The sequence below is a fragment of the Gopherus flavomarginatus genome, chromosome 9 (assembly GCF_025201925.1).
Source record: "Gopherus flavomarginatus isolate rGopFla2 chromosome 9, rGopFla2.mat.asm, whole genome shotgun sequence".
Classification (NCBI taxonomy): Eukaryota; Metazoa; Chordata; order Testudines; family Testudinidae; genus Gopherus; species Gopherus flavomarginatus.
Genome location: NC_066625.1, coordinates 3,880,972 through 3,894,418, shown reverse-complemented (window position 1 = coordinate 3,894,418; position 13,447 = coordinate 3,880,972). Strand labels below are relative to the sequence as shown.

The window sequence follows — 13,447 nt, the reverse complement described above, 5'->3', positions numbered from 1 at the left end:
CTGTGATCCACCTTGTTTACATCAGGGCTGTTTCCCAAACCCAAAGCATTCGCATTAAAGGCTGCAATGAAAACATTATTAATAATTTAACAACAGTGCAATGACTCACCACCCGGGTGTTTAGCAAGACTCTGGTTTCCGGGTCAGGGGTCGCTCTGAGTCCTCTAATGGGCTCCTCCACTTTCACTCTGACAGTGATGTTCTGGGAGCTCACTGAGTTTTCCACCATGAGCAGCCTGGTGCTCACGCTCTCCCCACCGCCACTCAGCTCGACCACCGAGAACCAGGTGTCATTGGTGTCCCTGGTGCAGTCTGCTGTCAGTGGAACAATGGCTGGCGGGCATGCCCCTTCGAAGGGAAAGGTCCGGTTCTCGCCAAGCCAGCTTGCCGTCGCATTCACCCCTGAGGATATCTTCACCACCAGCGAAGAGTGGTTAGTTGGCACATAGACTTTGCCACTGTGAGGAGAGGGGTGAATGACACGGAGGCCTGACACCAGAGAAGTGACCCAGAAACTGCAAGACAAGTTGGCACTAAAGACTCCATTGTCTACTGTGGCTTTAACGGTGTACAGACCATGATGCTCCAGCCCGGGATTGGGTTGACTGATAAGCGGTGTTATCTGTTCAGTGGCATAGAGAACCCTGAGAGAGCACACGGTGTCATTCTTCCAGATTGCACCGCTGAGGTTGGCAGACAGGCTGGGCACCCAGTCAGAAGAATTTGTGCTTAAGTAGTTCATTCTGTAAGGTGATAGCGTACTTGGCTGGCACTGGAGAAACAAGCCTGGCGCTGCATCGTGCTGGATGCTGAAGACATCCTTAGGCCTGACAAAGGTGTCTTCACCTTTAAACATCACCTGTGAAAGGGTAGAGATTATTTTGATTCCATGGCTTAAATTCTCAGCAGGCACTGCAATCCCCATCACCAGTCCCATATTTGGGCAGGTGAGAAAGTTTACCATTGGATTTACAGCCAGGATAAAGACCACAGCAAATCCAGTAGCTCAGGGAGCTTTCTTAAAATGCTACCCTCTTTGCCGCTAAGAATTGGATGTGCTGTAAACTGAGATAAACATCAGTTTTATTCTGCAGTTCAACCTTCTTGTTAAATGCAATGAGCATGGCCCTGTTAAAATCTTGCACAAAGCTTTGAAAACTGACCCTTCCATCCACTTTATTGTTGCAACAAATTACTGGGAAGTGGCTAGAGGAAGGAAGTGGGAGTTCCAGATTCTGCCACTTACTTGCTGTGGGATCATGAATAAGTCACTTCATGGCTCTGTGCCTCAGTTTCCCCATCTGTAAAATGGGGATAACACCTGCCACACAGGTTGGACCCATAGTTCAGTACCCAAGGAAAACAGCCCTGTCCACACATTGGTTATACCAGTTAATTTGCACTTACCAGATACTGAGCAGAGGTGTTAGCTGGTATAGTGAAGAGAAACTCTTTGAGGAGTTCATAGCTGAGCTGGCTTTCATTGTGCCAAGAAAGGGAGTTGGTGCTATTGGTGATGGAATCATTGGCACATTCCACTGCGGTGCAGCAACTGCTTAGCGACAAACATGTATTAGTCAAGTGACACCACTGGAAACCAGCAGGGCATTCAAGTAGTGTCCAGTTCCCAATATCCTGAGAAGTGTGGAATGGATATGTAGCGTTTTTTCCCTCCTTGTAACCTGGAAGGCGGGAGGAAAGAACAAATCTGATAGCTCAGGCACATACTTGTGTAGAATTAAATTAAGAATAAATTCTCCAAATACTCAAAATTCAAGGTTTTCTCACATTTTTCCATGAATTTGAAAAAGTCAAAAATGTCAATCAACTGCATTTGCTCTTTGGGCCAAAAATTGACCATGTTAGTGGAAAATTTAATTAAGATTGCACAGTTTGTAGAGAGAAAATGGTCCCTTTTCCAATTTTAGAGCTATTTCCAAGCAAAAGCAGACCCATTTTTTTTTTAGCAGAGCTGGCTTTGAACGTTGAAAATGCATTGTTAGTTTTCACAAGTTAGCACTTAGATGTCAGAATATCAATTTTCAAATGTCAAAATATCTTTTCTTTTTCACAACTGTGGACTGTGTGACTGCATCAAACCTTCTTGTGGGAAAATTCATTCCCACAAAAATTGTGACTTCTGCACAGTTGCACTGAGACTCATGGAAAAGGCCTGTTAGACCATACTATTCATCCCTCTTCAGCCAAAATTATAAGGATGCTCTATTGTCATGTTTCACGGTCAGGAAGAAATTTTCTCCCCTGTTAACTTTTGGGACTAGACGGAGCACAATCCATCATGGTGTTACATTTTCTGCATTCTCAAGTAGAAAGAAATAATGCAGAAGGTGAACCAAGATCTGGTTAGTCTTCATATTTCATGAGATGCGACAATTCCTCAAGAAAGCCTTTGGAATCCATTATAAGAAAAATCATCCTATGGCTTCAACCTTGGACCAAATGCAGACCTAGCGAAAGTTGGGGCAACTTCACTGACTTCAGGGGGTAGGTCCCAAAAGCTGCAGACTGTATGCTAATAATGTAATGCCCTGACATTTATATAGTTGATGAATAGTCATCATCTCTTTTGCATAAATCCCCTCTTTTGTTCACCATCCAAAGACACTTCCTCTGTGACTCCTTTTCCACTGCAAATCCTTCCTTGCATTTCCCCACCTATCCCCTTTCTCTGACTGGTTCCATCTTCCCCATCGCTGTCCTGGTTCCACTCCCCCCTCCCAGCTTCTCCTCACCTCAAGTTTCCCCCTTCCCCACCCAACACACACGTTAACCCTAGATTCTCTGAGAAGACTATTCCCCACACAACCAGCCCACAGCCATAGAATGTCTGGCGGCTAGAGTGTCTGTCTCTCCCTCACATATGCCCACTGCTCTATTCCTATCTCTATGTCATGTGAGTTGGGAGCCATCCTAGAGGCAGGATCTCTATGGTTGGAGTCCTGGAGGACTCCTGGGGGGTCTCCATAATTTAGAGCTTCAGTCCTCCAAGGCTCAAACCATTGAGGCATGGTCTAGAGTGCCCCCCCTCATTCACAAGCGGGAGCCTCCCTGCCAATACAGGAGGCTGGAGAGCTCTGGAGGCTTGGCCCATTTTTGAGCTGCTCTGTGGTTTGGAGAGAAGACTGGAATGGCTCCATTGGTTGTTGTGTGAGGAGTGGGGAGGGTTCTCACTTGATGTCTGCTTCAGAAACTCCAGGGCCGATCCGGCCCAGGAGGCGCCGTGGGACCAGAGAGCAAGTGACGCCAGCAGTATCCCAGAAGCGAAGTGGTGGAAAGCTGCAGCCACGGCCAGGGGAAGTGTCTTTGTTTTGTTAGTTTAACGCCAACACCCAACACAGATTTTGCGGAACAGGCGACTGTGTTAAAGATTCAAACTTCCAATCGATGCACATGCACTGAGATGCCCCCAGGACATCCCCCAGCAAAACGAGGGAAGGTGAGACTTCACCTGAGACTTCTCAAGATTTAAAAAATATAAACATCATAAAGCCTCTCTCAGGCCTCCTTTCAAAAGAAGAGGAAAGGCCACAAACCCAGTGTGGGTCACCTTTAAAAGAACTTGGAGTCAGGGAAAGGGAGGAGATTTTGTACCTTCTCTGCGTGTTGGTCTGTGCACCTGAAACCTCACGTGAATAGACCGCTGCAGTTCTTGAGTCACAAACTCAAGGGCCGTTAAAAATGCTTCCTGCTGAAACTCCAAACTGGGGAACACCATTGTCTGGAAAACAAAACCCAAGGCCTTCACCTTGCTGCACCGCTCACGGAGCTCCCTCCACGGGGCTAGGATGTGAGCCCTTCTTACCTCCACAGTGTCCAATGGAGCCGGCAGCGAAGCTTCTCTTGTCACGTATCTCACAGACCTGGGTGTGTCAAACGCAGGGTCGCCCACGTAAAAGTTTTCGGCATTCAAGAGAATTCCTGTTTTCAAGGGAAGCATTAGGCAAAGCTGATGAGAGCCAGCAAGTCCTGTGCTTGTGTCTTGGCCCTGCTCACGCTAGATCACATCACAGATCAGAATGGTAACACCCATCACAGGGGGAATTACAAAATGGGGTTTGGACCAGTTCAAATCACATGATTCCTCAGTTCTGGGGGAGAGGCAGCTGTGGTTATGATTCAGTTACCTTTCTCTCCACGCTGTGGTTTTGATTCCCTTCCCACCCTGTGTAATTAATGTTTGCAGCGTTCCCAGCGCGATGACAGAGCGGCGCAACGGTCAGCGGCTTCGTCTTCTGGGAATCCTGCAAACTCTGCCCGTCCTCCTTCACACAGGATTCACACCCTGAGGTTTGTATTGAATTATTGGGTATAAATGCAGCCCCCCAAATTCTGTGTAAAACTCAGCCAAAGCCACCTGGTTTCCATCAAAATAACCTCACCTAGTTCAGGCTTGCTCATAACCAGGGCAGGCATTGGAGTACTCTGACACATTGGGGTACTCTATCAGTGAGCAGTTACTGGGACCTTCCTTCACAGTCAGAGTGGGTCCCCGTCTCTTTACCTTACACTTTATCTGAGCCCCATCCCATCTTTATTCTCTTTCTTCTCAACATCCCACTCTGTCTTCCAGTCCCTCTCCCTGGGGTGAGGAATTTGTCTTCCAGCTGGTCTGCTTCTTCCTTCTGTCTGTGTGATGGGGGAGAGGGGGGTTTCCTATGCTGCAGGAGGGTGGGGTCTTCTGCTAAGATGGCTTCTTCCCGCAGTGGACTCTCCACTCAGAGTCACCCTGAAAGGCCAGCCAGATACCCAGCCTATGCCTGGAGCCAGTGCACATTCCAGCTTTGGCACGGGCGCACCCAAAGCTTGTCCCTGGCTCTCCAACATGTTCACGAACTTCAGTGAACCTGACCATGGCTCTCCAAACAGAGGAAACATTTGCAGCTCTAGCAGACGGGTTGTACTGCAGGTGCAGGAAAGGAAGGCAGCCTTCCTGCAGTGCCCATAAAGCTGGAGGCTCCAGGAAAGACAGGAGCTGAACCAGCCCTGAAGGCCTGGTGAGCTCAGAGAAGGTAACCCTGTGGATGCCGGCATTACTTTCCATCCCAGGCTAGGGTACAGATGTACCACTGTCAGGGATGGGGCAGAGGGTCCTCTGTGCTAGCAGATTTTGGGGGTATTTCTAGACTAGGAAAGAAAGTTGAGGTTAGCTAACCCTGACTTTTTCCTAGTGTAGATGCAGCTTACCACCTTTTTAACCTCAATTTAGCTGGTCAAAGCTGACCCAGGAGTGTAGCTAACCCTCACTTAACCTCCACCTCTTTTCCTTATTCAGTTTATACACTGCACTAAAAAACCTGCAGCAGCAAGTCTCAGCGTCACCTGGCTGGGGCTGTGGGGTTCAAAATAGCGATGTAGACATTCGGGTTTGGGCTGGAGCCTGGACTTTGAGACCCTGCGAGCAGGAGAGGGTCTGAAAGCCCGGGCTGCAGTCTGAGCCCAACTGTCTACATTTCTATTTTAGCCCTGCAGCCTGGGCCCCGAGAGCCTGAATCAGTTGACCCAGGCTCCGAGACTTGCTGCCATGGGGCTTCTATTGCCCTTAATGTGCAAACTGAAAAAAATATCCAACAAAATCATAGGAAATGCAGAGACAATTGGGGTGCTGCACAAGCCGTTAACATAGAAAAAGACCAAAGAATGAAAAAGCGCATGGTGCAGCCATGTTTTGTTCTGTCTTCCTCCCTAACTTCCCAGCAGTGAGAGGGAGTTTGTTGTGACATATGGGCACTATACACTTCAAGACCCACTGCCTGAGAGCATATTTCTCCAAGATATTTTGCGTGTGTTTTATTCAGAATATGAGGCCATGTCTTTGGGTGATAACCCAGTATGTGCGTATTTTTAGAGAACATTTTAGACATTTGGGAAGGGTTAGCGGGCTGGGCTGCAGCTCCATCAGTGTGCAAGTTGTCTGCTTCAAAACCCACAAGAGAAACACTAACTGATGGCAAGTCAGTTGGCTATTCTCCCAGGGCTGCTAGTCGAGTCTGAATTACAAATCAATGGGTTGTCCTACTTACTAGGTTACACTTGAAGTGAGCAATGACCTATTCTATGCACTCAAACCTGGTATCTGCGCTTCCAAACTAGTGCACGCTCAAATACTGTAGGTGGCTATAAAATAGGCCATTTGGCCTGTTCTGCCTTCCTTCTGGGGACCCCACAGAACATGCTTTTATTGTCCAGAACATTTGTAAGAGGCTCGGAAATTCCCAACTTCCATCTAACAAAGATGATGATTAACCAGAAAAACAATGGGGCCCTTCCCTTTGGACTGAGACATGCCACCTCCAACCAAGACCCAGGTGCAGAAGGCCTGCTGAGAGCAGGGCAGCAGGAGAGCCCACCTTTTGGCTTGTACTCGCACACATAGCTGTGCTTGGCCATGCACAGGTCGGTGTTGCATTGGCCCGTTGGGCCCATCCGGACACAGTGGTCAGCATTTGATGGATGGGGCTCTCCTGGCAGCCAGTTCTGACAGCTCTCCAGATTAAATCCTTCACCCCTCTGCTGAGCTCCAGCACTTGCAAAATCATTGAATCCAATCCAGACATCAAGGCCCCTTCAAAACAATGCAAAATAATGCCAGAATTTTCAGGAAATCACAAGTATTGAAAAGATCTGGGACAGACTCCATCCATCCAGGGTTCTCGATGAAAATAACCATAACAGCTTCCATCCACGTGTCAGTCAATATTCAAAGAGCCCTTTTAATTACTAAATTATTGCAGTGCTCATTCTACCTCAAGGACGCGATTCTTGAAAGACAATCTCCTAAGTAGCAAACCATATTGTGACCTGCTAATGAGTTAAAGCCATAGTTATAAAGGCATTTAATTCATAAGGCAAGCTGCCTCCTAAGGAGTACAGATGCCATGGTGATGGGTGCGCTACCAGAATCTGCCATGTAATAATATAGCAAAGCTGGGACCATGCAGCATCTTCACACATGTCATTGAGTTGCACTCGGAACCTCCTGATGATGCTGGGGATAGAACGTGGGTTCTCCTGAACAGTTGCACTGTAGATAAAGGAGAATTTCCATTACCTATCAGCGCTGCCTATATCTTTTATAAACCTTGCGTTTCACCTATAGGAACTTCTCATTAAGAAATAGAGATTCTCCAGTAACACTAGAGTTGGGAAAAGCAGCAAAGAATCCTGTGGTACCTTATAGACTAACAGACGTTTTGGAGCATGAGCTTTCGTGGGTGAATACCCACTTCATCGGATGCATGTCCCCTAGAGTTGGGAATAGCATTGGTGCAGAGTTTAACACCGTAGAATACAAGAGCAGAGCAAAGCAATGTAGGACATGGAAGTGAAGAAGAATGTCCCATACAGTGGAAACTGCCAGGATTGATTTAGGTCAATGGAATATAACTGCCCAATTTGGAATTTTGGCTGATCACCAAAGTTGGCTCTTGTGGAAAATCCTGTAGGATCTCCACTGGTCAAAGGCAGCCAGGAACTTCTGCTTTACATCTCACCCAAAAGATAGTGCTCGTATGCTAAGGCATTTGTTCCATATTAACTCACAGCAGAAAGCATCGCTTGTCGACCCTTCCCTGCCCCACTTGTACCATCACCTCAAAGGTATCCCCTCCAAATCGCACCCATCACTGCTTCACTTTTGAAAACTGAGATGCTCACAAGGTAGTGCTTTGCAAGCTGCTTTGCAAAGAGCAGCCTAAGGAGACAATTGGTGTCTCTCCACCAACAAGTCTTCACCAGATGACATGATTAAGGCTCCGTGTTTGCCACGGAGGTTGCGGAAGTAACAGATTCTGTGACTTCCTGCAACCTCAGTAACTTCCGCAGCAGCCAGTGTGGCTGACCCCAGGGGTGCCCAAGCAGCGGCCCTGGGGACAGCCAGACTGGCCACTGCTGGAGCGGCTCTGCTGGCAGCCTTTGGATGCCCCTGCAGCCAGCACACCAGCCACTGTTCTGGAAGCTCTCAGCAGCTGACCCCTGGGACCACGGCCGGCTCCAAGTTTTTTGCCACCCCAAGCAAAAAAATTTCCCCACGCCCCCCCCCGGCCCCGCCCCAACTCCGCCCCTTCCCCGCCCCATTCCAACCCCTTCCCCAAATCCTCGGCCCTGCCTCCTCCCCCCGGGCACACCGCATTTCCCCTCCTACTCCTCCTTCCCAGGCTTACCTGCGAGGGAGGGGGGAGAAGCGGAGTGGCGGCGTGCTCAGGAGAGGAGGCAGAGGTGATCTAGGGGGGGACTGGTTCTTCTGCCCCCCCTAGGGTTACTTCCTGCGGCCCTCCCCGCACCCCCCACCGTGCCCCCCACTACTGCAGCTCACCTCTGCTCAGGGCTGGCTCCCTGCATTTTGCGCCCCAAGCAAAAAAAAAAAAAAAAAAAAAAGGAGGCTGGAGTGCTGCCCCTTGGAAAGTGCCACCCCAAGCACATGCCTGGAGCGCTGGTGCCTAGAGCCGGGCCTGCCCAAGCAGTGGCCGATGTGGCTGGCCCTGGGGACGGCAGGAGCCGCCACAGCTCAGCGGCTGGCCCCAGGGCTTCCCCCCATGGTGGCCAGAACAGCCACTGGCCCCCCGGGGCTTCCCTCCCGCCCAAGCTGCTGCTGGATCGGCAGCGGGTCCCTGGGGCACCCCCCAGGTGGCGAGAGTGGCAACAGGCCCCCAGGGCTCCACACACAGTTGGTGCCGTAGACTTGCCCCGCACAGTGCCCCTCCCCCCCAAAGATTCAATCAGGGGTATTTATGGTATAAGCCATGGACAGGTCATGGGCCGTGATTTTTTGTTTCTTGTCCATGACCTGTCCATGACTTTTACTAAAAATACCCATGATTAAATTGTTGCCTTAGACATGATTAATGAGGTCATACTGAAAAACAACGATGAACATAATTGTTCTGTGAATCAGTAATTTTTATCACAAATCAGATTAAAAAAACAAACAATTGCTGTGCTTTGTTCCTGAAACACTGGAAGGGATTAAGAAGAGCGGGCTAGGAAACAGCCTATTTGCTGTCATCAGTAAAACCCAATAGAGTTTTTCCTTTTCTAATTCCAGCTATGATCTAACCGCAAGTCATCAAAAATAAAACATTTAAAAAAAGAAACAAACCAACCAAGATTGGCTGGACAATTCCTTTGCCCCCTCCCTGGCTGCTGGGTCCAGTATCTCTAAATGAGGGTAAATTCTCTCAGTTGAAGTAGGAGCTGGACTGCACTTTCTTTATTCCAGCAGTAGCATTTCTGGAGAACTAATGATCTGTCTATCTTGGGTCACCGGCAGGAGAGGAAAAGTTCTAGCATTTTGGAAGGGGAGAGTCACTGGTTGTAGGTGTGGGGGAACTGGTTCACAGGGCCCAGGTTCTTGGTGGGGAGAACTGGTTCAGAGCACACTGGTTCTGGGAAAGATCATCAAGTGACGGGAGAGAGGAAGAGAAGAGAGTGACCATAACTGCCGTGTGCGCTAATGGGAAACAGATTTTGCTTCTGTCATTTTCCCACAAGAAACCCTGGAAGTCACGCGTTCCAAAAAAACATGGCTTGTACTTCATTTCCATTTTATCGCCAGGGAAATCACATCCTGGAATCGTCTCATTCATGTTTATCTGAACGGATTAATAAATTAATAAATAAATAAAGAGAAGAAGGGAGCCGGAGTGGAGAACAATGAGCTGTGGCAGCTGGGAAACAGCTTGGTCGGCTCGCTCCTTTCTAGGTCTCATGATTTCATTGCCACTGCAGTCCATCCAAAGCCCTGCACGCAATGCGAGATAAATCAATGCACCGAGTGACCAGCTCCTAACCCTTCGGAAAGGATGGGCTCCTCTCACTTGGCCTTGCCGGGCGCACATGTTTGTAATCTCGGGATCAATCCCAGTGTGAATGGAGCAACACAAGAAAACAAGTTGAGGAGAAAGGCCATTGGGCCCAGGGCAGGCCTGTTCAAAGGCTACATCACATGCAGCTGCTCCAGTCCCGTGTGCTTTCTGGGACATGTTTATTAAGAAGCCCCGCCAATATCTGCATCTGCATGGAGCTGTCAGGCCCCTGGGAAGGTCTGAGCAGTCCCCCTTTCAGGTGGCTGGTTGCAGAAAGGGCATTTGTGGGGTGGATTTCATCAAAGGCTGACATGTTCCATGCTGCCTGTTTAGAAAGCACTGGCTGTGAGGTGGAACAGATGCCTTCAAAGCCCAACACTTGGGGAAGTGGGCTGCTCTGTCTCAAAAGGGTCTTCGGCTGAGGCGGACACCATGTGACTGGGCAGCTGCGTGAGACTCAATGGAGAGAGGCAGGCTCACAGCATCACCTTTTTCTTTCTATGGCACCTGCCTCCTGTCACCACGACTCCTGAAGCACTTTGCAAACTGGACATGCAGAGCCCTGCTGCCACGTCTGGGGTGGAGGGCGGTGCCAAAGTTCGGGGAGCTGGAAAATTGCAGCTAAGAAACATAGGGCAAGCTTTGATCCTCACTAAAAGGACCTGAGTTCTTAAATGCCCACAGAGAGCAGACAGGGAATGGGGTTTCCAAGGTCTCTTTCAAACAATCCATATGCAATAAACCAGAATAAAATGCTTCTCTAGCAGGATTTAATTCCTAACAAACTCAGTCGTCACTCCAGGGTCACAGACAGGGATGCTGTGGTACGGCTGTGTTTATTCCAGTACCTTCCTCCTACTCATTCAGTGACAACCTTCCACCTTCACCCAGACGTACATGCCTAGGGACCTTGGCATTTTCCTCATTGGATGCAGTAACCCTGATGCAACTATATTCTGCCATCCCTAGGCCCCAAGAACACATGCCCTGGGAGGTTGGGTTTCTGATGAATGGTTGCAGTAACCCTGACATATTGCACTGCTTCTCCCATCTTTAGATAGTGCCCATCATTAAAAAAGGGAAGAAGGAGAATCTGGGGAACTACAGACTGGTCAGCTTCACCTCAGTCCCTGGAAAAATGGAGCAGGTCTTCAAGGAATCCATTTTGAAGCACTTGGAGGAGAGGAAGGTGATCAGGAACAGTCACCATGGATTCACCAAGGACAGTCATGCTTGACCACAATTGCCTTCTATGATGAGAAAACTGGCTCTGTGGATATGGGGAAAGTGGCGGACATGATATATCTTGCCTTTAGCAAAGCTTTTGATACTGTCTCCCACAGTATTCTTGCCAACAAGTTAAAAAAGTATGGGCTGGATGAATGGACTATAAGGTGGATAGAAAGCTGGCTAGATCGTCGGGTCAACGAGTAGAGATCAACGGCTCCATGTCTAGTTGGCAACCAGTATCAAGCAGAGTGCCCCAGGGGTTGGTCCCGGGGCCAGTTTTGTTCAACATCTTCATTAATGATCTGGATGATGGGATGGATTGCACCCATGGACAGCAAGTTTATGGATGACACTAAGCTGGGGGAAGAGGTAGATACATTTGAGGGTAAGGATAGGGTCCAGAGTGACCTACACAAATTGGAGGTTGGGCCAAAAGAAATCTGATGAGGTTCAACAAGGACAAGTGCAGAGTCCTGCACTTAGGACAGAAGAAACCCAGGCACTGCTACAGACTGGGGACCAACTGGCTAAGAGGCAGTTCTGCAGAAAAGGACCTGGCAATTACAGTGGACAAGAAGCTGGATATGAGTCATCAGTGTGCTCTTGTTGCCAAGAAGGCTAACGGCATATTGGGCTGCATTAGTAGGAGCATTGCCAGCAAATTGAGGGAAGTGATTATTCCCCTCTATTTGACACTGGTGAGGCCACACCTGGAGTATTGTGTCCAGGTTTGGGGCCCCCCACCACAGAAGGGATGTGGACAAATTGGAGAGAGTCCAGCGGAGGGCAACGAAAATGATTAGGGGGCTGAGGCACATGATTTAGGAGGAGAGGCTGAGGGAACTGGGATTATTTAGTCTGCAGAAGAGAAGAATGGGGGGGATTTGACAGCACCCTTCAACTACCCGAAGGGGAGTTCCAAAGAGGATGGAGCTCGGCTGCTCTCAGTGGTGGCAGATGACAGGACAAGGAGTAATGGTCTCAAGTTGCAGTGGGGAAGGTCTAGGTTGGATATTAGGAAACACCATTTCACTAGGAGGGTGGTGAAGCACTGGAATGGGTTACCTCGGCAGGTGGTGGAATCTCCTTCCTCAGATGTTTTTAAGGCCCTGCTTGACAAAGCCCTGGCTGGGATGATTTAGTTGGGGTTGGTCCTGCTTTGAGCAGGGGTTGGACTAGATACCTCCTGAGGTCCCTTCCAACCCTGATCTTCTATGATTCTATGGTTCCCAGACACTCCAGAGAGAAAGGGGGGGGGCTAATCAGCAGAGCCAGCTATGCCCAGCCAACAGGTAAATTCACCTTGGGGTTATAACACCCCTTCCTTTGTCTGCTGCCGATCCCTGCAGAGCACAGGTGCCCCTTGGACTGTGGGTGCCGTGAGAATGGCACGAAGATGCACCAGGCAACGACCCTGCCCATAGCAAATCCCAGCCGTGACTGCACTCACTAACCTGATGACATGAGAGACCAAGAAACTCTTCATCTCAGGACTGCTCACGAAAGCCAGCTCTCCGTCACCATGGACCTGGCAGTGCTGTTGGGCCTCCAGCCACTGGGCCTTCTCCACCACCAGTTGGTAGCAGTGATTGTTGCCGGGGAAGACCAGGCCATCTGACGGGCACATTGGGTGAACCACTGTATGAGGAGAAAAAAGACAAAGCTTGAAGCCCCTGAGGTGGACACGTGTTGGAAGATGGGACGCCCGACCCACTGGTGAGACCCCACAATGCAAGTGTAAGACATCAGCTCAGCAGGTGTGACCATGTCTCCCTCTATTGGACCCTAACCCTAAGGAACCGACTAGAAGTACCAGCCCTTTGTTTTTCTCCCTTAGCTCCAGCCACAGGTGCTTGTGCATTTGGTGCTGAGAGGCGTGGGTTCTTACCCCATGAATGGGCCGTAGTGGGTGGAGGTTGTTACATAATCTAGGGCATGTGAAAATGTGACTAAGACAGAAGGAATTTAGAGAAGAGTGAATATGGAGGAGGTAGGGAAGGATATGAGGAAGATGTTAAGAAAAGAAGCTAGAGGTGCTCAGATACTGTAGTGCAGATGGGCATGGCCACACACGGGTTCTGCAGGGCATGCCTAGCGAGATTGACTAGATGACTAAAAAGGTGCTGGGGGACTGGAAGAAACCCTGGGTATTGAGAACGCCTGGTCTATCTGGACTGAGTGGGTCTGGTTCTCCGGTGCCCTGTGTCTTGTGCATTCCTTTCCACCAGTGCAACGTGGGTGCAAAATGCCACAAGAAGATCTTACTCCAATTGGCAGTGAGGTATAAGTGCTCAAGATGCAGGGCAGTGGTCACGCGGGCCCTTCATTCCCGGTGCTGGCAGGGCCTCAAAAGGAAGGAATTTTTGGAGGAACCAGTTCTCAGTGTAATTCTTCCC

At 49.3% G+C, this 13,447-nt stretch overlaps 1 protein-coding gene and 1 long non-coding RNA gene across 4 annotated transcripts in view; one reads left to right on the top strand and one right to left on the bottom strand.

Annotated features, from left to right (window-relative positions):
- Window positions 1-13,447, bottom strand: part of PKD1 (polycystin 1, transient receptor potential channel interacting) — a 137,092-nt gene that overhangs the window by 61,381 nt on the left and 62,264 nt on the right. Inside the window, exons 6-11 of the mRNA XM_050968755.1 lie at window positions 12,506-12,689; window positions 6,369-6,583; window positions 3,824-3,939; window positions 3,613-3,739; window positions 1,408-1,682; window positions 110-859 (exon numbers count right to left, since the gene is read on the bottom strand). Of these exons, the coding sequence (XP_050824712.1) occupies window positions 110-859; window positions 1,408-1,682; window positions 3,613-3,739; window positions 3,824-3,939; window positions 6,369-6,583; window positions 12,506-12,689 (1,667 nt within the window). The remainder of the gene's footprint in view (window positions 1-109; window positions 860-1,407; window positions 1,683-3,612; window positions 3,740-3,823; window positions 3,940-6,368; window positions 6,584-12,505; window positions 12,690-13,447) is intronic.
- The window catches only part of LOC127058596 (uncharacterized), a 47,701-nt gene that overhangs the window by 2,681 nt on the left and 31,573 nt on the right, over window positions 1-13,447 (top strand). For all 3 annotated transcript variants that reach the window (XR_007776399.1, XR_007776401.1, XR_007776400.1), the window contains exon 3: window positions 4,205-4,308. This is a non-coding gene — a long non-coding RNA (uncharacterized LOC127058596). The remainder of the gene's footprint in view (window positions 1-4,204; window positions 4,309-13,447) is intronic.